This window comes from Scyliorhinus torazame, chromosome 28 (assembly GCF_047496885.1).
Source record: "Scyliorhinus torazame isolate Kashiwa2021f chromosome 28, sScyTor2.1, whole genome shotgun sequence".
NCBI lineage: Eukaryota > Metazoa > Chordata > Chondrichthyes > Carcharhiniformes > Scyliorhinidae > Scyliorhinus > Scyliorhinus torazame.
Window position 1 is genome coordinate 24,134,079 of NC_092734.1, and position 25,233 is coordinate 24,159,311.

The window sequence follows — 25,233 nt, forward strand, 5'->3', positions numbered from 1 at the left end:
GAATGGCACAGTGTTTAGTATTTGTGTTTGCATGGAAATTCGATTGCATTCCTAAGAGAGGTAAAAAAGGCAACACATTCATGTAAAAGTGTTTGGCAAGTATTTCACTCGGAGGTTTGATTCAAAGTCGTGGGGGGTGGCCATTTTGTTAAACAAAAGGACGGGGTTTGTGGGGGCCAGGGTAAAGAGGGCTCAGTTGCAGAGACAGAGACAGAAAGGGAGGTTGGCGCACCCGAACCTGCTGCATTATTATTGGGCGGCGAATGTGGAGAAGAGAGGGGATGATGGTGGGGGGCTTGGAGTGGGTCAAGATGGAGGAGGAGTCCTGTAGGGCATCCAGTCTGAGGGCCAGGGTGACGGCTCCGCTGCTGTTTGCTCCGGGGAAGTATACGGGGAGCCCAGTGGTGCAGTCGACGGTCAGCTTGTGGAATCAGCTGAGGAGACATTTTAAGTTGGAGGGGATGTCAGTGTTGACGCCACTGAGGGAGAGTGGAGGGCGTTTGCCAAGTTGCCAGGGTACACTTTATTGGAGCAGCTGCTGCTCCCGGATGAGTTGAGGGAGGGTAGGACTGGCGGTATATGCACGTGGTTGGGGCAGTAGGGTGGGGCGCAGGTGGTGAGGATCAAGAACAAATGGGAGGAGGAGTTGGGGGAGGGAAATAGGTTGGGGACTGTGATGCGAGGCATTGCGGCGGGTGAACTCAACCTCCTCCTGTGCGAGGATGAGCTTGATTCAGTTCAAGGTGGTGCATAGGGTATACATGACTCAGACGAGGATGAGTAGGTTCTTCCAGGGGTGACCGATAGATGGGGATAAAAGGGGGGAAATTGTACAAACTGTGGGCTGTGATTTTGTGGAGGGTGTATTTTTGTTGTTGCTGTTTTACACATGTTTGGAATAAAGTACATTTTTTTAAAAAGTAAAAAATGTTTGGCAAAGCGCTTTTTTATGCAGAATAAGCAAAATGGCCAGAGGAGTCCTGTGTTAATTTGTAATGAACAGGTGATTCAATGATACATTTCAATGTGAGTCAAAATCCTCTTCCCCAAGATGATGAAAGTTGAACGGAGCACAGCTTTGTTTCCGGACAGGAAAAGTTAGCCTCTTTCTTCAGCACATTACACTCCTGACTCACGGACACCAGATTCTGCCGGACGTAGAAGCCAAGATGGATAGGAGGGATATGACTCATTTGGTTAACCAGGGCACTTTGTCCTGCCTCATGCTTCCCCTACCATTGCCACGTGGAATCTCCAGACACACGCACACACACAACGCTTCATTGGAGACCAGCCCTTCCTCTGTAAGGTTCAGTGTGGGAAATGAACTATAAAGATTTATCTCGAACAAAAGTAGTCAGTTAGCAGCACTGCTGAGTTTAAACAATAAACTCTGTCAGACTAATTCGACACATGAAGGAGATGGGCTATTATCGAGGTGGTTACAAACTATGCACATTGGAATCCAATAAGTAAACCTCTTCACTAACAGAATAAAATCTACTGACAGTGCAGATCTTTGATAGCCATTAATCATATCTAAAACCAGGCATGTGATGCTCAGTAGATACAAACATACAAACTAGGAGCAGGAAAGGGCCACTCGGCCCCTCCAGCCTGCTCTGCCAGTCAATAAGATCTGATTGGAACCTCAAATTCGCATTCCCGCCTACCCCTGACAGCCTTTCACCCCCTTGTGTGTCAAGAATCTATCTATGATGTGGAGATGCCGGCGTTGGACTGGGGTGAGCACAGTAAGAAGTCTTACAACACCAGGTTAAAGTCCAACAGGTTTGTTTCAAATCACTAGCTTTCGGAGCACTGCTCCTTCCTCAGGTGAATAAAGAGGTAGGTTCCAGAAACATATATATAGACAAAGTCAAAGATGCAAGACAATGCTTAGAATGCGAGCATTTGCTTCAAGAATCTATCTAGTTCTGCCTTAAAAATATTCAAAAGACCTGTGTTGTATCTTTGGTCTAACAGCACAAAATAAATTGATTGCTGATGCATATGGGTTTAATGCAAGATCAACAGAAGTTTATTAGATAGGTCTTCACTATACAAGACGAAGGACAAAAGTCCGCAAAGTAGTCAATGATGTCACACATGTTACGTGACTCCCTTCTTAAAGAGACATTGCACACAACTACAATAACCCACATATATAACATCCCTCCCTCTTTAGTTATAAAGTCCATCAGGACTAATAACTAATATTTTAACATAGTCATTTACATATACATATATATATATATATATATATATATACACACACACACAAGTGCGGGCATGAAATTATTACATTGTAATGACACAGTCAATAAGATAGACTGTCAGGTGGATGACTATTCCTCACTGGTTGCCTGTGCACTTCTGGGACTTTGTTCTTCTTGACCTTAGATGTATTTTCAGGTTCTCCAGTAGATGTCTCTACCCTGGAAGGTTTTATAGTCTCTTTTTCTGAGGGGAGACTTGTAGTAGCAGGTACCTCTGGTGCAATTGCTTCTTCTGTAGGTGAACTAGAAGTTACACAGTCAGATGGGACGGAGACTGTTACCACTTGCGGTGGTCTGGCACTGGCACACTAACGCGTGTTGACAATAACTGATCTGCAAGGCGTCTCCACACGAGTTGGTCTTCGTTTGGACTGTGTAGGATATTTGGCCAGTCTGAGCCAATATCGTCCCTGGGACCCACTTCTCACTGATGGTGTAGCAGTGTGCGAACACTTGTTGAAACAAGCTTTCCTTCAATTCCTTTCTCGTCTCAAGATAGGGCAGCACGGTAGCACAAGCGGATAGCACTGTGGATTCACAGCGCCAGGGTCCCAGGTTTGATTGCCCGCTGGGTCACTGTCTGTGCGGAGTCTGCATGTTCTCCCCGTGTCTGCGTGGGTTTCCTCCGGGTGCTCCGGTTTCCTCCCACAGTCCAGACATGCAGGTTAGGTGGATTGGCCATGATAAATTCCCCTTAGTGACCAAAAGGGTTAGGAGGGGTTATTGGGTTATGGGGATAGGGTGGAAGTGAGGGCTTAAGTGGATCGGTGCGGACTCGATGGGCCGAATGGCCTCCTTCTGCATTGTATGTTCTATGTTCTTTATGTTCTAAGGTCTGTGACTGTTGGTATCTCTCTACTATGTCAGATGTCTCCTCTGGCAAGAGTAAATCAAAGGTAGTCCTCAGCTTCCTTTTCATCAATAGAAAAGCTGGTGAACTTTGTGCAGTCGCATATGTCGTATTTTGGTATGTTGCTAAAAACTTGTTCACAAAGCAATGTAGTGAGCCTTGGGCCATGAAGACTTTGAGTATGTGCTTCAAGGGCTGGACAAAACTTTTAGCTAAACCGTTCGTGGAAGGGTGGTAAGATGCAGACTTTACATGTTGAACTCCACAAATCTTTAAGTAGTCTTTGAACCCTTGGGCTGTAAACTGGCACAAATAAACAAGAACACTTATGACACTTAGAAGCTACAATGAAATGCTTCAGGTGCATGGTCTTCGTGTCAGGAAATAAAAATGTGATTCCTTTCAGATATCCATACAATATCTGGGACATGTAATTGACAGTTAGGGTCTACACAAAGCATCTAAAAAGATGAATTAATTAAGCCATTGACAATGCTCGAATTCAGTTCAATCCTTTCCAGCCAAGAGCGGCAAAAGAGAGCTGGAAAATTTCCTCAGACCACGTGGACTGATAGCTCTGTAGTTTACATTGGCTGCCCTTGCTCCAGCAATCAGCCTGTGATTGACCCGTTTTGGCAAAGCGATGACATGCCTGTTGGTGGGTAGACTTCTTCTGGGCGGCAAGCAGTTTATGCGCTTGCTCCAAGCTGAGAAGCTTCGAGCTCCATTAAAATGGAAATTGCGGATGCAGCCTTTGCACTTAGATTTCATTCCATTAGGGCAGCAATGGTGGTGCAGTGGGTTAGCATTGCAGCCTTACGGCGCCAAGGTCCCAGGTTCGACCCCGGCTCTGGGTCACTGTCCGTGTGGAGTTTACACATTCTCCCCGTGTTTGCCCCCACAACCCAAAAGATGTGCAAGCTAGGTGGATTGGCCACGCTAAATTGCCCCTTAATTGGAAAAGAAATATGAATTGGGTACTCTAAATTTAGAAAAAAAAAGATTTCATTCCATTGATAATCTTCTCTGAATGGCCTCATTTTTCAAAACACACGCCAAACGATCTCTAATTGAGTCATCTAGCGAATTGCCAAATTCACAAAGCTCTGCAGGGTGTTTGAGGATTGCGACGAACTGTACAATATCTCCCCCTTCTAACTGATTCCTTTGATGAAATCGAAACCTCTCCACAATATTTAATGGCTTTGGTGCAAAATGGTCTTCTAATATTTTAACCAATTCTTGATACGTCTTATCCCCGGTTTCTCAAGCTTCTTAACAAATTGAAAGTTGTGCTTCCAATTGTACGTGGGAATACAGGGACCTTAATGTCTTCCAACATCTTATTGGCCAGAATATAATAATGGAATCTTTCTGAGCATGATTCCAGTTCTCTGAGTCTTCAGCAAATGAGTCCATTGGGCCAACGTTTTCCGCCATTTTAACAGCATCGGAAGGCTCTCCCATCTTCCCTTAAGTTAATGGTCTGGTTAAATATAGTGGAATTGCCAATTTAACAGCTTTTTGTTCTGTGCCCCACACTACCTCCATGTCTTACTGCATGTGACGGGAGCTGCAGTCTGAACTCCTCGGAGTGCCGGTTTAAAGTCAGTATGAGTCCTTCCTTTGAATTTTTGCCCCCCAAAAGCTTTCCAGTTCCGATGCCAGATGCGATTCCTGATTTTTGTTAATCTGCTTGACTGATTGATCTGGTGAAGCAGCTCAACTCTTCTACATCAGAGGCCAAACTTTGGCTTTTTATCTTTCTTCTGAAAAGTATTTTTTCCCCTGATCCGTTCCTCGCCGCCAGTTTTCTTTTTGTAAGCTGTTGTATCTCTGGGCTAACAGTACAAAGAAAATAGATTGCTGATGTACGTGGGTTGAACGCAAGCTCAATAGAAGTTTATTAGGTAGGTCTGCACTGTACAAGAGTTGGTACTAGACCAGGAGCAAAGGCCCTTGTAGCCCATGTAGCCGATGACATTGCACATGTCACATGACTCCCTTCTTAAAGAGACATTGCACGCATATACAATAACCCATATATATAACTTCTTAAAAATAAATTTAGAGTGCCCACCTACCCTACACATCTTTGGGTTGTGAGGGTGAGACCCACGCAGACACGGGACAGTGACCCAGGGCCGGGATCGAGCCCGAGTCCTCGGCGCTATGAAGCAGCAGTGCTAATCACTGCGCCACCGTGCCGCATATATAACACTCTGCTTCCACTGCCTTTTGAGGAAGGGAGTTCCAGAGACTCGCCACCCTCTTGAGAGAAAATAATTTCTCCTCATCTCTATCTTAAATTTGACAGCAGTGTTCAAAATCACGAGGCGCGGCTGGACACGTAGATAGGGAGAAACTGTTGCCGCTCGAGATCGAGAACGAGAGGGCACAGATTTAAAGTGATCTGCAAAAGAAGCAAATGTGATATGAGAAAAAACATTTTAACACAACGAGTGATTGGATTCAGTTGAGGCATTCAAGAGGGCATTCGATGATTACTTGAATAGAAACAATGTGCAGGGGTAGGTAGGAGAGCGGCGCTAAGTCAGAATGAACGTTTGGAGAGCTGGTGCAGGCACGATGGGCTGAACGGACTTTCTGCGCCGTAACAATTCCGTGATTGGGAAATGTGCAACCCCTTATTTTTAAATAGTGACCCCTAGTTCTAGATTCTCCCACAAGGGGAAACATCCTCTCCACAGCCACCCTGTTAAGATCCCTCAGAATCACATACTCTTCTAAACTCCAGTGGATCCAGTTCAACCTTTCCTCATAAGACAACTCGCCCATTCCAGATCTAGTAAATGTCCTCTGCAATGCGTCCAACACATCTGCATCCTTCCTTAAAGAAGGAGACCAATACTGTACACAGTACTCCAGGTTTGCACTCACTAATGCCTTGTATAACTAAAACATATCCTCCCCACTTTTGTATTCTATTCCCCTTGCGGTATACAGCAAGCTGCTTTTAATAGTGAAGAAGTCTGGCTGCTTATTAGGCCTATGCTACCACCAATACAAAATTCATGATTTTTGAATAATACAATAATGATTCTCATCTTGGGTTTCACTTTTTTTTGCTAGTTTCCTTGCATGGTGTTTGTCTTTATAAAATGGGCCTTCTGATTGTTTGGCTGTGTTACGACCCCTGGGCTGGTGCGCCATCAACTCCAGCCCCACTTGACCCAGAGTCATAGAACATAGAACATACAGTGCACAAGGAGGCTATTCGGCCCATCGGGTCTGCACGACCCACTTAAGCCCTCACTCCCACCCTATCCCCGTAACCCAATAAACCCCATCTAACCTTTTTGGGCACTAAGGGCAATTTAGCGTGGCCAATCCACCTAACCAGCACGTCTTTGGTCTAAGGAGGAAACCGGAGCAGCCAGAAGAAACCCACGCAGACACGGGGAGAACGTGCAGACTCGGCACAGACAGTGACCCAAGCTGGGAATCGAACCTGGGACCCTGGAGCTGTGAAGCCACAGTGCTAGTCACTGTGCTACCTTGCTACAGTTGCAACACAATTGAAATTAAGAAATAATTCTTAGAAAATACACTCAAAGTCTTTGGCCCTTAGCTGTCCAATAACTACACTCACCAGGTTTGTAAATTTAAACATAATTACGCTTATTAATAACAATAACTATAATTAAATATCCAGAAAATACAACTGGTTAACTATTATCTAATTCCTAACCCTTCCACTTAAACTCATCCCACCCTCTACACACACACACAAGACAGACAAATACAGAGGGGAGAAGAGGGGTGTAAAGTAAAAGATGAGTCCTTGTTTCAGACGGTTGTTTCTAGCACACCTTCCTTCAAGCCTTTCAGTTTGAGCTTTTTGTTTCCAGCCTGTAATGGTTTTCACTGTAGATTAAATGAGACTCCCTGCTGTATCAGAAGTACAGCAGCTTTTCAGGAGAAAACAGGAGGGTGAGAGAGAGAGAGCAGGTCCTTCTCTTTGAGTGCCCAAGTCGCCAGCACTGCTTTCCTTGAGTCTCTGGAAATCATCCCACTCGGGCAGGATCCAATCATCACCTGTTACCGGGCAGAATACGGACTTTTGGCCAATTCATTGGCCAACAGCCAACCAATTGAACCGAGTCCCATCCCATCTCGGGTGCCATAGCGTCTGAGTCCTGTTGAAAACTAGCACCATAACTTATGTTGCATAATTCCTTATTCTCGCTGCTGCTTGACTTAAAGATACAGGTCCATGAAGCATCCATGGATCAAAATGGTGACGGCAAAAAATAAAAGAAAGGGGAAATAAGGGAATCGCCAGGAAGGAGCCATTCTGTAGAAATTGGGCGGGAATTTCCAGCCACGGGCGCCGGCGTGTTTTCCGGCAGTGGAGATGGCTCGCCATCGGTCAGCGGCAGGATCAGGCGGTCCTGCCACAGACCACGGGGTTTTACATGGTTCCCACCCTCTGCCGCCAGGAAACCCTCTGCGATAGTAGGTGGGGGGGGGTGGCGTTGCCGTCGGCGGGACTGGAAGGTACCGCTGGTGGGGAGTGTCGGAAGATGCCGGCCTTTTACTTTTTAAAGCTGCGCCGCACCGTTGAATGTTGGTTGTCACGTTTCCTTTTTGTTCAAATTGTAGCTGTAAGCAAAACGTGAATAGGAAACAAGTAATTGCGCAATGTCAAAATAAATTCAGATATATATGTTAATTAAAGCACAAGGAAAAATGTGGAAGAAATGACCCAATATATACACTGTCAGCACTGATTTCCCCACTCCTGACCATTGCCCATTTCATCCGCATTTACAAGAATAAAATCCACCGGCTGTGCAGGTCTTTTGTGGTCATTAATCATATCTAAAACCAGGCACGTGATATCTGCATACTTAGTACAAATGAACAGAAGAACTTGGAGTAGGCCACTCGGCCCTTCAAGCCTGCTGCGCCATTCAATTACATCATGATTGACCTGATTGTAACCCAGACTTCACATTGACATGGTGCTTCCAGCAAACAAATCTTCTCAGGATAGGATTTCCGTAGGAGATTCCAACAGTGCTCCAAAATTCTAGAGGCCAGATTCCATCATAGACATTCCTTTTTTAAGTCCGAGCCAGCCAGGAGTCGAACCTGGAATCTCCTGATTCGTAGTCAGACGCGTTATCCATTGCGCCACTGGCCCATACGGGTCATCATAGACATTCCTAATGACACCAATTGAACGTTATGTAGCAGAATGAGCCATTTTCATTACACGACCTACCCCGACTGTTTCACGAAGGGCGAACAAAGCTTGTTCCTTTTCCTCTAATAAGAGACGGATTTCAGGATCCAGGTGGGAATACTGCTCACAAAACGACCTAAGACAGACAAAATGGAGATGGGTCAACCAAAATAGAACATGTTCACTCTGCTGCCTTTCTAATAGTAATTCAACACCTGTGCCAGAATTTAACAGGCCCCTCTCCCCCACCCTGGACAGATTCTGAGGCTGGGGAGGGATGGATGGTGTAAAATTCCGTGTCCGTGATTCTCCCTGGAGTCCCGCCTGCCCTGACCCAGATGCAATGTTTTAACAGTGGGACAGGCAGGGAACGGGCCTGCTACAATTGAACCTGATTAGTGAACATCAATTATTGGCCACGCGAGGGCCGTTTCCCACCCAGCCTTAATTGTTAGGCTGTTACGAGGATGGCCCTGGAGTTGGGGAAGTTCGGGAATCGACGTATCGGGTGAGAAGGGCGGGGGCATGCGCCTCCATCAGAAGCCCTCTTCTGATACCGGGCACATCCTCCTTCAGGTTCAGTGGCCTCTGGGCCTCCCTTTTCACAGCCTCCCCCCAGAGACCCCAATCACTCCCTTTGGGCCCTGTATGCGATGGCCAAGGAAGGTGTGTTCACAACACGGCCAGACAGGTTGCTTGTGGATACTTTCAACACATGCCAATGGCAGGTTGTAGGAATGGGAGCGATTTCTGGTCAGCCATCAACAGGAAAGAGAGAGACAGAAAGAGCGAGAGCGAGAGAGGGAGAGACCTTCTCCCTGTGCTATCAGGAGACAAAAATGAGACCCCTTGGGACTCTGAAAATTATTCCTCTGGGATTGGATCCAATCTCCACCTGTTATCAGCAGAGCAAGGCCTTTTGGGCCAATTCATTGACCACCAGCCAATCAACTAAACCGAGTTCCACCCCATCTCTCTCCCTGGGGCCGACAAGTCTGAAGCTCCTGTTCAAACCAGCAGAGGCTAGGAGAGTGTTCTCTCCTGTAACTTCTTAATTCTGCTGCTTGACTTAAAGATACATGCCCATGAATCACCCGTGGATCAAACATAATGACAGCAAAATAAAAGAAAGGGGGAATAAACAGGCCGGACCCTTATACATCACTGTCCATAGCTCCAGGCTACAACATGCATGTAAAAGTGTATGTTGCCACAGCAACTTGGACTCCTTGGACAAAATGGTGCCAATATCACGGGGCTTGATCCCTGTTCTGACTGGGGTGGATTTGTGACCTGCCTCCTTGCCCTAACCATGGTAGGGATCATTGCGTTGGCGGCTGTCCCTGACTTCAGGTAGCGAGAACTGAAGACGATATTTAAAACATTTTTCAAAGTGCACATTGTATAGCACAAATATTAATGATATTGATCGGTACTTGGCGCCTCATGCCATATATTTGACAATTGCACTTGTTTATACTGATACAGACATTCATAAGCCTCATTGTTAGGCTTCTAATTGTAACTAACGTCCCCTTTCTTCTCCATCCTCAATTAGCTTTTCAGCTTTCTTGTCTTCTCCCATCAGGCTTGTGTGTGTGTGTGTCTTTGATTTGTATTCCTTCAGACAAGTTGTAGTCGGTTGTGATAAATTATAGAAAATAATTAATAATTACATTTTACAAAGCTCTGTTCAAAGTAAATTGCACATTGGGCCATTGTGCACAAATGCGGGCGCCGATTGTGTCGTTGAATTTTCCCATATCAGAGCACTTACAATGTGCCTGAATGGATATATTGTGCCACTAAATATTATGAGATATTTTCCCCTCATTTATACTCTTTACCTCTCCCCCCTCCCCACCCCCAACCATCCCTCTGTGGTACATTAGTCAATTATTATTATCCTGAGCCTAAACATTGCAGCAATCTGCTCGACCTTGATCATCCTGGTAATGAAACATCTGTAATTGCAGCCGCGCTGTGGATGGGCACTTTGCCAATCTCCACCCCCCGCTTAGCACAAGAACACTGAGGCCAGCCATAGATTGTTATTTATGCTTGCTTTCTGTTTATTTTGTCGGGCCTGGTAGTATTCTCATTTTATTTTTATTTTTGTTATCTCTCTGCTATACTTCCCTTGGCCGTACTCTTTTACTCTTGAAGTCACAGATTTCAGGGTCTGGTTCCATGAGTCGTGCCCCCCACCTCCCTCACGCGGGTTGCTGTTTTTCAAGCACAATGGCCATAAATTACAGATCAATTAAAAACGGGACAGAAATCAATCAGTCACAGTGGGGAAGGCTGCAAATTATACCATTGGATTACTGAATGAAGGTCATGTAGCAGAAATCCAGGTCTGGGTTCCATAATCGTTGCACTGTTATAACATGTGCAGTTCACCATTGACTTGTGATATTATTGCTAACTTAATTCCTGCTCATTTTTTAATAGCTCTCATGGAAGCATTCTTGACATAGGATGCTCCTCCTTCAGATACCGTGTTCTAAGAGGGCATTGTCAACCATGGAGTTCCATTGGATTGGTCCATGATCAATGTTGGCAAAGTACTGCAGTGGTTTTCCCTTTCATTCTGCCGTACAGCTGACCAGGAAACTCTCCCACTCTTACCGCCTGCCATCAGGAACGTGGAAGGATTTACAGGCTGATGATCAACTTTTTTTGTCACGTTATGAACGCACCTTCTGTGGGCATCAAGTCCTGAAGTGGAACTTGAGCCCAGAGCCTCTGGCTCACCGAGGCGGATGCTCCTCGCTGCACCACAAGATGGTGTCTGACATAGGACACCTGCACAATACAAATTAACATGAACGTGTTTGCACATTCAGAATAGCAACCCCAAAATGCTGAAATTACTGTCCAGCTTTTATGCTGCAGAACTGTAGTTAGACTCTTGAAATCTATCAGGAAGATATCAAGGCACTCGATAATGCAAAGGCTATGGGCGCTGACAATGTTCCGGCAATGGTACTGAAGACTTAAGCTCCAGAACGTCCAATGCCTTTAGCCATGCTGTTCCAGACTGGCATCCACCAATAATGTGGAAAATTGCCCAGGTATGCCATGTACACACACCTGGCCAATTGCTTCCCATTCAGTCTACTCTTGATTATCAGTAAAGCAGCGCTGTTAAGCAGTACTTGCTTCACCATAACCTGCAACCTGACCATTTAGTTTGGGTTCTGTCAGTATCATTCAGCTCCTGACCTCATTACAGCCTTGATTCAAACATGGACAAAAGAGGTGGGTTGAGAGTGACTTGCCTTGCCATCAAGGTAGGATTTGATCAAGAATGGCATCAAGGAGCCCCAGCAAAACTGTAGTCGATGGGAATCAGGGGGAATCTCTCTGCTGGTTGGAGTCATACCCAGCACAAAGGAAGATGGTTCCATGTGCACCATCTCCAAGATGTACAGCAGGATCTCACCAAGGCTCCTTAGGCAGCACCTTCCAAACTCACGGCCACCACCGTCTAGAAGGACAAGGGCAGGAAATACATGGGAACACCACCACCTAGTAGTTCCCCTCCAAGCCACTCACCATCCTGACTTGCAAATATTTCACTGTTGCTGGATCAAAATCCTGGAATTTCCTTCCTAACAGCACTGTAGGTGTGCCTTCACCACATGGACCGCAACAATTCAGGAGGACAGCTCACCACCACCTTCTCAGGGGCAATTAGACCCAGCCAGCCAAGCCCACATCCCTTGAATGAATAATTTAAAAACTACCTTGTTTGTATGATTGAGCAAAAGCAAAAGAAGTAGGTTGTTATTGTAAGCTCCATCAGGGTGGTTCAAAAACAACAGTAAAAGCCACAAAATCGTAAAAGAACAGGAAACTATAAGCCACATACAAAATTTCAAATGTGAAACCCTTCATCAGAATGGACCATAAAAAAATGAACAAGTATCTTTGTGAGACTGGAAAAACAATGTCAAACGTTCAAGAGTAGGCAGGGAGAGAATGAACAGGTATGGTAATCAGTGTGAGAGTCAACAGTGAAATTCAACTTTGATGAGTGGTATGAAGACGTGGTAGTGGATAGGCTGCCCAGAGCTCACCCTGTCTTATTTTACTTTCCCCTGTTGATCGGAAAATTGGACGGTGATCAGCTACTGTCTGTTTTGTGCATCCTCCCCATTTCTGATCCTCGGAATGCACTCCATGGTGCTCGTTCCTTCCGAGCCCTGTGGCAGACATACAATCCGCACGTCCTGCGCTCTGGACCAGTTCTCCTGCTCCTCCACCTTCACCTGCAGCCACTTGCATAGATCGCCCAGGATCCCCACCTCTGCCCCCAAAGGCACAATATGATCGCACTGGCCGGACACCACTTTCTCCACCTCACATATCGTTAACTGTCTTCTGCCGGGTCTGATAGCCAGCAGGTATGCCAATCCTGAGGAGAACCTCTTCTCCTATAACCTCCACTTCACTTTTCTGCCGCAACTACCCCGCTAACGGGTAAAAAGTGCCAAAACCAATGCCTTCGAGCCGGAGCTGCCCTATGTGCGACCACTCACTCCATGGCTGCCACTGGAAGTCAAGATTTAGCAGACTTGATAGACTTCACACCCAACACATCCAACCAATATGGCGCAGCAATCAACAAATTTTAATTAAACAGCCAAAACAGTAGAATGCAAGTCCGAAGTTGTGATCAACCATACAATGTTGTATGGGTCAGCTCTCATCTTGAGTAGTGTTCAGTTTGACACAAAACAAGGACAGGAGACAGTGCTGAGAAGAGCCACAAGTCTGTTAGAAGACGGAGTTATGAAGAAGCCTGAAAATATTTGGATTTTTCAATCCTTCAGAAGGCCAGGCGAGAGGTGACCTTATAGATTTACTCAAATAGTTAAAAGAATGGAGAGAGCAAACTGAATATTATTTTAAATTGACGTTCAAACACAGGACAAGGGACACAAAACTAGTGAAAACTGGTAAAAGGTGAGTTTTCTGACAGAGTGATCATTACAAGGAGCAGAATTTCATTTGGACTATGGAACCATTTAAGGAACAATCAGGTACTGGAATGGGGCAAATAGAGAATTATTCTGGAAGTGTGAAGTAAGCTGGATCAAATGATGATTCCCATCTGTAATTATCTTATGAATTAAGACGCATGATGGATTTGCATTCACTATTAGACAGAATGAACTATATTATGGAACTTTGATCTTCCATACATTCTCTTGAACCTTACAACACCCCAGGATTATTCATCTGCTTGATGGACAAGGTGGCACATGACCGAACAAATATGAAAGAAGGCCCTGAAATTTCATTCGCTCCGTTTGAAGATCGAGGCTACTTTGGAGAGCAGAGAGGTTATAGGGGAAGGTAAAGTTCTCAATATCAAGGCTATTCCTTCACTTCCAACCATTCACCCAGAAACAGTGGGGAGAGTATGAGCCCGCGTTAGCCGTGCTCGGGATTGCCGACGCAGGCAGAAAAATCAGGAGAGAATCGGGAAAAGCGATTCCCTCCGGGGAGATTGTGTTTCCCGATTTTCAAATTCCGTCGCCGGTGAGGTCACGGGATCCACGCCCAAGAGGGCGAAAACCTAAATTTTAATCCTTTTGAATACACTTGAATGTAATTACCCAGCACCCTGCCACATGACCCCCCCCCACCCCACCCTCTGCCTCACTGAATATTCAAACCTCACTGACGTGACATCGTGTCAGCAAGGTTTACAATAGGTTTTGAAAAACAAGATTCAGTTGAGAGGATCCCCCCCGGGGCCAAAGTCAAGTATAACCGCCGGGGGAAGAGGGACATGCCTTGGAATGGGTTGGCACTGCCAGGTTGACACTGCCAGCGGGAGTGCCAGGAGTGTCAGGGGGCAGTGCCTGGGGGGGATGCCTCTGGGGAGCCACATTGGGGGGGTGTTTTCCCGTTTGCGTGTCGTGGGGGAGAGTGCCGAGGACATTGAGGGGGGAACTTGCAGGCACGGGGGGGGGGGATCAGGCAGTGAGGGGAGGGTCGCCGGGGATATCTCCATGGTGGGGGAGTTGGTAGAGAGTTGATTCTCAGTTCTGATCGGACCCCCGTTTAAATACAGCGACCCAATCTCTATGGAGCCAGCCTTGCAGGCTCTACCAGGCCCCCGGCCTGCTAGCCTGACATCATAAACCGTGCCCACTCATTTCTATTTTACCCAGAGAGGCTCAAGATCTGGGCTGAAAACTGGTCTGTGCAGCTGGAGAGCTGCTACCCGTTTTCAGTCTGAGCCTGACACTGAAACAATCTGGTAACATTCTGCCTGTGGACAAGCACAATACCGTCAGACACAATGCAATCCATCACTGAAGGTGTCTCTTGGAGCTAGCATTTGTCCGTCTGGGGAAAGCAGATCGTCAGTGCTGCAGGTGGGCCTGAGCATTCAAGCACATTGCAGTATGCCTCATCAGTCTGTTGCAAGTGCCAGCGCAGCTACGCCCACCATCAGAGGGGAACAGCAAGTTCCACAGTGAACAGAGAGGAAGATCAAGTGTAAGTGGCAGCAATTGTATAGGAACCAGCTGGCCAGAAGACCAGCTCATTTCCTTCCTTGTAGCAGTGATTAAACAAAACACAACCTCGCAGAGTCTTATTATAAAAGCATGAAAGACAGAATGAGTAAAATTGTTTCTGTGGGCTACTTGAGTCTAACCAAATATATAAAGAAAGAACGTTGCTTTATACATTACCCTTATATCTTCGGGATATCCCAAAGTGTTTGACAGGCAATGAATTATTTTGGTGATGTGATCACTGCTGTAATGTTAACACTGCAGCGGTCAATCTGCTCAAATCAAACTCTCCAAGACAATGAGTTAATTTGCTGTTGTGATGTTGGTTGACGAATGACTGTTGACTAAAAAAACCGTGCGAGCCCTGCTCTTCTTTAAAGTGTGACCAGGGAAACAGCCATTCAATAGGGTCAGTATTAACAAAGATAAAGTTTTAGCATAGCCTGCAAACATTTTCTAACGAGGTTGAATAGATTTATCCTGAAGCTTGCAGAGCATACAGAACGCTGACAACCAAGGACACCTGTTGAGGTTGGGCTGCACAAGCTTACACAGATTTCCAAGGGGCAGACAAATGGGACACTATCTGCACATGCTTCCCCATTGATATCATTGAAGAATGCGGCATGGGTCAGTAGCTCGAAGCACTGCCTGGCCCAGGGAATCGACATTGTGGTTTGGAGTGTGAACGGACTCTTTACCCATTATTTTGTTTTTAGTGAGGGTCTGTACTGATCGCAGCTAAAGACGCAAACATCTGGAAGCAGATAATTTTCTCGCATTTTCAACATTTAAGCACTCACAGGTCCGATCCAGTATAAGGTAGATGCAGGCTATAATTCTGCGGCGGGAAACTCAGCCACGTGTTTCGCGATGGCGTGCCGTTCGCCGGCGACGGGATTCAATCTTCTCGCCGCGTGTCAATGGGATTTTCCATTGTAACCACCCCACGCCACCGGGTAACCCACCGGCGGGGATGTGCTACCAGCGGGAAAAGTGAATTGCAACGACCAGGGAATTATTTCCCCAACAATGTTTTTTTTAAAATTTGTTCTTGGGACGTGGGTGTCGCTGGTGGGCCAGCATTTCTTGGCCAAATTGCCCTTGAACTGAGTGTCTGGCTGGACCATTTCAAAGGAGGGGGCAGTGAAGAGTCAACCGCATCGCTGTGTGGGTCTGGAGTCACCGGTAGGCCAGACCGGGTAAGGACGGCAGATTTCCTTCCCTGAAGGACATTAGTGAACCAGATGGGTTTTGATGACAATCGGCAATGGTTTCATAATCATCTTCTACTTTTAATTCCAAATTTTTATTGAATTCAAATTTCACCATCTGCCGTTGTGGGATTTGAACCCAGGACCCCAGAGCATTACCCTGGGTCTCTGGTTTACTAGTCTAGTGACAACACCACCACCTCCCCAGAAGACGCCAATGAACCGTTACAATATTTTGATATCCCATGCTCAGGATTGACAACTTAATAACGATAAATCGCAAATCAGGGGCGGGATTCTCCGTAATCGGCGCGATGTCCGCCGACCGGCGCCAAAAACGGCACGAATCAGTCCGGCATCGCGCCGCTCCAAAGGTGCGGAATTCTCCACATCTTGAGAGGCCGAGCCCTTACCTTGAGGGGCTAGGCCCGCGCCGGACTGATTTCTGCCCCGCCAGCTGGCGGGAAAGGCCTTTGGTGCCCCGCCAGCTGGCGTGGAAATGACTTTGCCGGGCACCGCATGCGCGGGAGCGTCAGCGGCCGCTCGTGGCATCCCCACGCATGCGCAGTGGAGGGGGTCTCTTCCGCCTCCGCCATAGGGGAGACCATGGCGAAGGCGGTAGGAAAAGAGTGCCCCCACGGCACAGGCCCACCCGTGGATCGATGGGCCCCGATCGCAGGCCAGGCCACCGTGGGGGCACCCCCCGGGGCCAGATCGCCCTGCTCAGGACCCCGGAGTCCGCCCGCGCCGCCGTGTCCCGCCGTCCCAAAGGTGGTTCAATACACGCCGACTGCCGTGGGTTGACAGCGGCGGGACTTCGGCCCATCGCGGACCGGAGAATCGCCAGGGGATTCCCGTCGACCGGCGTGGCGCGATTCCCGCCCCCGCCGAATAGCCGGTGGCGGAGAATTCGCGACACGGCGGGGGCGGGATTCACGCCGGCCCCCGGCGATTCTCCGACCCGGTGGGGGGTCGGAGAATCGCGCCCCAGATCATCGTTTCTTTACTTGAAACTGGACTGGAACTGCCAAGATGAAGACCCTTACAGATAACTGTACATATGTGGTTTGGGCCAATTCAAACTTAAAATACAGAATTGAAAAGACAATTGTTCAAACTTTCTCTCCAATTATGCAGGGTCTTAGAGGATGAACACAAAGATTGATATAAAATGTTTACAGGCTACCTATTCTATTGACTCTGACTGGTTGATGGACAGTCTGAATCAATATGAAGTAGAACAAATATCCTAAATTACCTTTGATTTTGACTGTTGTACCACATTTCCACTTGGGATTGGTGCATGTTGGGTGGTGCGTAATCTAGAAAAAAAAGTTGAATAACTTTGTGCAGAATGTGTATTACATTTTGCGTTAATTCTAACAATCTGTCACACACACACACACACATATAAGAAGATAATGCAGCACTGGTTTCCTACGTATTCCGTACTGATTACCTGCAATGCAGTTTTGGTATTGTATAGACCATTGCACATTATAATATGAAAGTTTAGCAGGTAAGTGAATAATCATGTGGGAGGTTCAACTAAATTAGTCAGACATAACTACTGGCTTTCAGCTTAACCAGTGTGAGATCATTATTTCTGGCAGATTTAGACACTGTTGATTAATAGTAAAGGAAATCCTGCTCATTTGTCAGCGCAATGGTAGTGCAAAGGTTTTATGTACCGCCGAGGATAACGTCAAAGACAGAAAGGATAACATTTTGCAACTTCCACAGCTGATTGAGTTGCAATATTTCCTTTCCGTCAATGCTCAGCTGCACAATATTACAAAGGGTGACAGGGCATTACTGTAATGACTCAATAGAGAGGGTGATGGGCATATTAATTCCAACGTTAGAAATCACTAACGTGTTTCTGATACCTATTTCTGCTCGAATAAAGCCTCTGCTGTGGAATTCCCCGATGCGTATATTTAGATGTTAACAGTTGTTAACGGTGCTTCCAAGGAAAACATTTAAACTTCCATTAGCCTCATTAATCTCTTCTAATAACCCATGCACGGGTACCAGAGACATCTTCCAGCACCGTTTGTTTTATTTAAATATGAGCAACTTACCAAGACCATTTTGACACAATTTCCATTCCACAAGCTCAAGGCTCAAGGAGGGCAATGGCAGCAATGCCCTCCTGACTGCCAAGTCCCCTGAGAATTCTATATGTCTCAATAAAGTTCTTCTAAACTCCAATGAGTAAGGCCCAATCTCTCCTCATAAGAAAATCCTTCCATACCTGGGATCAACCTAGTGAGCCTTCTCTGGACTGCCTCCAATACCAGTCTATCTTTCCTTAGACAAAGAGACCAAAACTAGTCACAGTATTCTAGGTGTGGTCTAACTAGTGCCTTGTATAGTTTTAGCAAGACTTCCCTATTTTTATATTTAATTCCCTTGGAAATAAAGGCTAGCATTCCATTCGCCTTCCCTATTGCCTGCTGAACTTGCACGCTAGCTTTTTGTGATTTATGCACAAGGACATCCAAATCCCTCTATGCTGCAGCTTTCTGCAGTCTTTCTCCATTTAAATAATACTCAACTTCTTTGTTCTTCCTACCCAAAGTGCACTGATGTCGATGGTCAACATATCTATGCTAATGCAAATAATACAAACTATTTTCAAATGGCTGTGTAGCCCAGTAATTAATGAATTAAAGAAAGCGGCTTACCTAAAAAGCTCTTGTCAGCACCAGTACTGTAATGTTCCATCTGCTGCCAAGATATAAGAAAAATATTTATTCATATACTAGACAAAATAAATGTAATGTACTCAAATGTCTTTAGTGACTCCGCAAGCATTTACTTCAGGGTGCTTTGTATATTATGGGGAAGAATTTGGTTGGGATCTTCCCACCATTTCTCCAGGGTTTGTGTAGATCTTCTGCTCAAGTTACAGTGCGTGATCTGGAGAATTCCCGCTGAAATTAATGGCATATCGATTTACACCTATGTTTTGTAACTGAATAATACAAAGCTGATTGTCTCATTCTCACCAGTGAAATGGCTATTTGTAACTACTGACATTCAATATTAGGGAGTAGCTGCTGAATGATGTCTCCCTGAAACCACCATATTTATTGAATGCAGTTTCTACAGCAATCAGGTGAACTTCATAACAATTCTTTTTTTAAGTAAATTTAGAGTATCCAATTTTTTTTTTCCAATTACGGGGCAATTTAGCGTGGCCAATCCACCTACCCTGCACATCTTCGGGTTGTGGGGGTGAAACCCACGCAGTCACGGGAAGAATGTGCAAACTCCATATGGACGGTGACCCAGGGCTGGGATTCGAACCCGGGTCCTCAGCGCCGCAGTCCCAGTGCTAACCACTGTGCCACATGTCACCCTGCTTCATAACAAGTCTATGTGCACACATTTATGCAAGCGTGATTGAAGTGGTGACAAAGTCACTGGTATTGTCACTGGACCAGTGATCCAGTGGCCCTGGGTACTGCCACCACAGCTGATGTAGTTGACTCTTAAACTGTCCACTGAAATGGCCGAGCAAGCCAATCAGTTCAAGGCCAACTAGGGGTGAGGGGTGGCCCAGCCAGTGAAATAAATTGTTTCCAAATTACTATTTGCCTACATTTTGTCCACTAACTTGGCAAGTGGCTAGCGGGCAGTGAGCAAATTTGCTTTGTGATGTACAGAGAAGTAAGTTCCCTTTCAATAGCTGGAGGTCATAATTATTCCTTCTGTCTCAAATCGCTGCTTTTGAGCTGGGTCTGCCCTTAACGGCTGTAAACGATGGGTGGGATTTTCCGCCAGTTCCCGCCGAAGATGGCCCCCCCCCACACCCCCATGGCGGATTCACCGGCGGCAGGGTGGGCAAGCCATGTAGAGCACCATGGGGAGGGTGAGGGGAAAATCCCGCCCTATGTATTTTGGCACTGTGCATCACCTCCAAAGGCAACTCTGTTCACAGTGCAATTTCGCAGGAGGAGCTGCCAGCAGCAATTTGCAAATAGAAACCAAGTATATGGGCGATTGGTAGCAATTCATAATCCAACCACATAGAACATAGAATATACAGTGCAGAAGGAGGCCACTCGGCCCATCACGTCTGCACTGACCCACTTAAGCTCTCACTTCCACATTATCCCCATAACCCAATAACACCTCCTAACCTTTTTGGACACTAAGGGCAATTTATCATGGCCAATCCACCTAACCTGCACGTCTTTGGGCTGTGGGAGGAAACCGGAGCACCCGGAGGAAACCCACGCAGACACGGGGAGAACGTGCAGACTCCGCACAGACAGCGACCCAGCGGGGAATCGAACCTGGGACCCTGGCGCTGTGAAGCTACCGTGCTCCCCTTGGACTGCACGGCAGCTTGATGGGCAATGAAAGCAGAGAATGCTGGGAGTACGCGGGTCAATCAGTGCGACTACAGAGAAACGACAAGTTAACCATTCAGGTGCATACTGACAATGGTTCTCATGGTATATACCTAAAATTTTAACTTGCCTTTTCTAATGAAGGATGTTGACTGACCTGCTCAGCATTTCCAGTTATTATTTCATATTTCCCGCTGTTGTATGAAAAGACAATAGACGTTTCTAACTAAAGTACACCCAAGAATCACATTGCAAGCGACACAACATAAACTGTTCTTCTACAATACCAAAAAAATGAAATAAATCAACATGTTAACTTTGAATATCTGTGCATATTCTCCCAATACATTTTTAGCATGGAGGATTTGGTTAGCTCAAAGCTACTTAATTTGAATAAACTCCTCATTTGAATTCTTTTTTAAATCAAACAAAATGACTCGTGCTGTTTTACTTAAATTTCTGATTTCAAATCACTGGATAACTTTCATGATTAGCACAAGACACAACTGATTCGACAACAGAAGGCAGTTTTCTTTTGTTGGAGTTAAAGGATCATTTTAAAACATACACGTGCAGTCCCATGGAAAGGAGAACAAAGAACACATTTTTTTCTGCTAACAAAGAGCAGTTTTTATGTGTTGAATTGAAGCCGATCAGATTGAAAGAATGGAAAAACTAGAGAGCAAAGAAGCTTCATCTTTGACACACGTATATTGCAAAATGATTTGATACTGGTCAGGGACTATTAAAAATGTAAATGGCTTGATAAATGCAAGGCATCAGTTTGAGGAGTTTAATGAGGTAAATGCTGGGGAAAGTTCTGTGAGATCCTGAGTGTCTTTAAGACAGAGACAGATAGGTTCTTGATTAATAAGGGGATCAGGGTTTATGGGGAGAAGGCAGGAGAATGAGGATGAGAAAAATATCAGCCATGATTGAATGGTGATGCAGACTTGATGGGCCGAGTGGCCTAGTTCTGCGTCTATGTCTTATGGTCTATGTCTTATGGTCTTATCTTGCACACTCTTAGTTAGGAGCCAGGCCTGCAAGGTGCAAGAGCTGAAGAATCCAGCTGTAATGTCGTGCTCTATCTCTGACCCACGCTCTTTCATGGCTTCCCTGCTGGGAAGACAGGTTTATGGAATTACCCTGTTATGGGCCAGGGTTTAGAGAACCCCAAAAGTGTATCATGGAGTTCATCTGACCCACAACTTTTAATAGATTGTGGTATGGGGAGCACACGGCCCACTCTACAGGTGTGGTACAGCAGAAATGGAAAAGTATTTTTGAAAGCAAAACAATGTTTATTCTATGAACTCAAGTTAACCTTTTTAAAACATACAGTGAACACCTTAGCAACCATTAATTCAAATACAACCCCCAAAGACTACAACACTAAGTAATCCTTAAGCTGTCCTTTTAACATCCATAAGACTTAAAAAAGAAATTTTAACAGAAACACATCAGGTTAAAGTCACTACTGAGAGCAGTTATTAGTTTTAAATCACCAAAGGATCGATTTACAGTTTTTAGATTACAGAGAGAGTGACTAATACCCCTTCTGGCTGTGACTGCAGCTACCCAGATCTGAAAACGAAACTAAAACACACTCTGCAGCAAACAGCTTAAAACAAAAGTAAAAAGCTGACAGACAGCCCAGCTCCACACACTTTCTGACATCACTGCAGTAATAAACACCCATTTCTTAAAGGTACTCTCACTACAGATATTTATCTACACACACCCATTTATAAACACCCATTTTTTAAAGGTACTCTCACATGACAACCCCTATTATTTAGTTAATCTCTTATGATAGGTAGTATTGAATCACAGAATTACCATGGCACAGAACTGGTCCTGCTGGTCCATCGTGTCTGGACCGTCTCTCTGAATGAACAATTCACCTCGTCCCATTCCTCCACCTTCTCCCCGTGACCCTGCACTTTCTCCCTTTACAGATGACAGTCGAATTCTCTTTTCAATGCTTCAATTGTACCTGCCGCTACCACATCCTCAGCAAAAGGATTCCAGCTCCTAACCACTCGCTCAGTAAAAAACATTTCTCCTCCCATCACTTTTCCTTCTTTTACAAATTACTTTGAATCTGTGTTCTCTCGTTCTTCACCCTCTCACGAGTGGAAAGAGTTTCCCTCTGGATGCCTCATGATTTTAAACACAAAAATGCACCAGCTGCTGAGGCATTTGGACACACATCCCCAGGGAAATTTAGCCTGGGTCCGTGGATGACTAGCCCAGTGGCATTGCCACTATGCCAACATCCACTTTAGGTAGAAAGGGTCCTAAAATATCCAGGGCTCTTGACACTGTGAAATCCAACTATAGTGTGGGCAGATGCCAGAGTCTTGGCAGTAGCAGATAACGAACTGTGTGCATGAGCACTGCCTCGAGAAGGTCACAAGAAGCTGGTTTATTTTATGGTCAACGTTCCCCAACAGCTGTACAAGCAACTGGAAAACTGCAGCGCTGCTGTGTCTGGGCAGGTTAAGCACTCAGCTTGATCATGCCCAGACGAATAGCTGATAAATGCTGCTGCAAACTGCAATTATATTGCTGTTCCGCTGCTACTGCCTCTGGAGATGCGATGGAAGGCTACCTCTCCAATATTAATATCAACTTGCATTTATAAAGTTCCTTTAATGTAGTGAAATGTGCAAGACGCTTCACAGGTATGCTATCAAATAGCATTTGACATTGAGCCACAAAGGGAGATAGCTGGCCAAACTTTTGGTCAGTTAGGGTTTTAAGGAGCGTCAAACGGAGTAGAGAGCAGTAGAAAGCTAGAGAGACTCAGCGAGGGAATTCCCAAACTGAGGGCCTAGGCAGCTGAAGGTACAATTGCTAATGGGAAGTGACAAAAATGATTTCAAGCGAGTCTTGGTACTTCTGGAGTCAGTCACAATGCTTCATTTACATTTGACAGTGTTGCTGTCAAAATGGGGTCCATCACCAATGGCATCAATGTTAAATAAATACACTATCGGGTAAAAAATCATTTGGCAGTACAGGACTTGAGTATTGCTGAAAAAAGACAATTTGTCGAAGCTTTTAATCTTGCACTCATCAGGACAATGGCAAGAATACAAATGTAGGGGAAACAAGACTTAATACTGTGAGAGAAGAGCGCGCTGATTGATATGTAAGTGGACTCTGATTGGCAGAGGCATTGCCATGGTGAATGCACCAGTTAATGGTGACTGACAGTTAACTGCCAAGAATTGTTTGAAAATAATCAAATAATTGATCGCCATTCAGTGGTTAATTTCAATGCCTTGATCAATCAGAGTCAAGCTGCCTAATGTAAATTTTCAAATAATGCTTGACTGTTAACTGTCAGTCACCAACTTGTGCATTCGCTATGGCAACGCCTCTGCCAATCAGAGCCCACTTGCCAACCAATCAGCACTCTCTTCTCATACAGTATAGAGTTGGTGTTTCCCCTGACATTGGAATTCTTGCGATTGTCCTGATGAATGTAAGACAAATAGCTTTGACAAAATGCCTTTTCCAGCCAGGTAAAAAGTGCTGTGTACGTCTAGCGGGAAAGTAATTGTTAATTGTCTCCGATTTCTAGCTAATCATTTAGCACCTGAATGACTATTAGATAAAATGCTTGAAATCAAATTTTAATAGAAGTATAACTGAAATAAAGGATTTGAATTGTTTTCTAGGCTCAATGGTACCACTCTCACCTCTGTGTCAGAAGGTTGTGGATTCAAGTTCCACTCCAGGGGCACCCCAGTGCGACAGTCGGAGACAGTGACGGGAGAGAGAGTCGGCGGGGCACCCTAGGCTGGCACCCCAGTGAAATACTGAGAGAGTGCTGCACTGTCACTGGCATTGTCTTTTGGAAGAGACAGTAAACTGGTGCCCCGTCTGCTCTCAATTGGGTGTGAAAGGTCCTCTGACACCACATGAAGACGAGCAGGGCTGTTCTCCTGAAGTCCTGGCCAACGTTTATTCCTCAATCAGTCACCGCCCCAAAAACAGGCTCGTTGCTCATTTATCGCAATGGTGTTTGCGGAACGTGGGTGCGAACAAAACTAGTTGCCATGTTTCTTTACACTGCAACAATAGCTACACTTTAAAAGTAATTCATTTCCTCTGATACACTCTGATAGTACAATGCACTACATAAATGCAAATATAAGTTGAGGGGGTTGATTAGCACATGTAGCTGGATGACTGGTTTGTGATGTCGATTGATGTCAACAGTATGGGTTCAATGGCTGAGGTTATTTGTGAAGGCCCTGTCTTCTCAACCTTGCCCTAGCCTGAGGAGTGGTGAACCTCAAGTTAAATCACCACCAGACAGCTATCCTCCTCAAAGGGGCGTGTGGTGACATTTTTCTTTAGTTACATCAATGCAAGCCCTTATTTTCTTTCTACTTATAGGTGTCAATTTTATCTAGGTTTCTGGTACTTGTGTAAAGACTTAGACCAGGCCTTTGAGATTGGCCAATTGGAATACGAGTTCCCTGATTAGTGGGCCAATCAGGGAACCCCTTTCTCTGTATATAGCAGGGAGTGTCACATCCTCTGCACTCCCAATGTAGAGAGTAAGTCGAATGTATATGGTTGTACTGCTGTGTTTTTTTGTTGATAAAAAGGGATTCTGGTGAAAGGACTTCTGCCTCCATGGACTTATTACAACTTGGTCTTTATTAATTAGCTGGAAGGGTACAAGGCAGGTAGCTCAAATTTATATTAAAGACCCCCATCTCTGCTTGAACTAATTCTGTCATGTTCTC

The 25,233-nt window shown here is 45.5% G+C and overlaps 1 protein-coding gene and 1 non-coding gene across 6 annotated transcripts in view; both read right to left on the reverse strand.

Annotated features, from left to right (window-relative positions):
* spef1 (sperm flagellar 1) overlaps positions 1–25,233 on the reverse strand; it is a 55,999-nt gene that overhangs the window by 22,998 nt on the left and 7,768 nt on the right. For 2 of the 5 annotated variants that reach the window (XM_072491663.1, XM_072491662.1), the window contains exons 4-6: positions 18,788–18,830; positions 17,356–17,419; positions 8,381–8,477 (exon numbers count right to left, since the gene is read on the reverse strand). In XM_072491663.1, the coding sequence (XP_072347764.1) occupies positions 8,381–8,477; positions 17,356–17,419; positions 18,788–18,830 (204 nt within the window). The other 3 variants (XM_072491664.1, XM_072491661.1, XM_072491660.1) reach the window with 3 other exon arrangements.
* trnar-acg (transfer RNA arginine (anticodon ACG)) lies at positions 8,227–8,299 on the reverse strand. The gene has a single exon. It is a non-coding gene; the product is annotated as a tRNA-Arg (tRNA).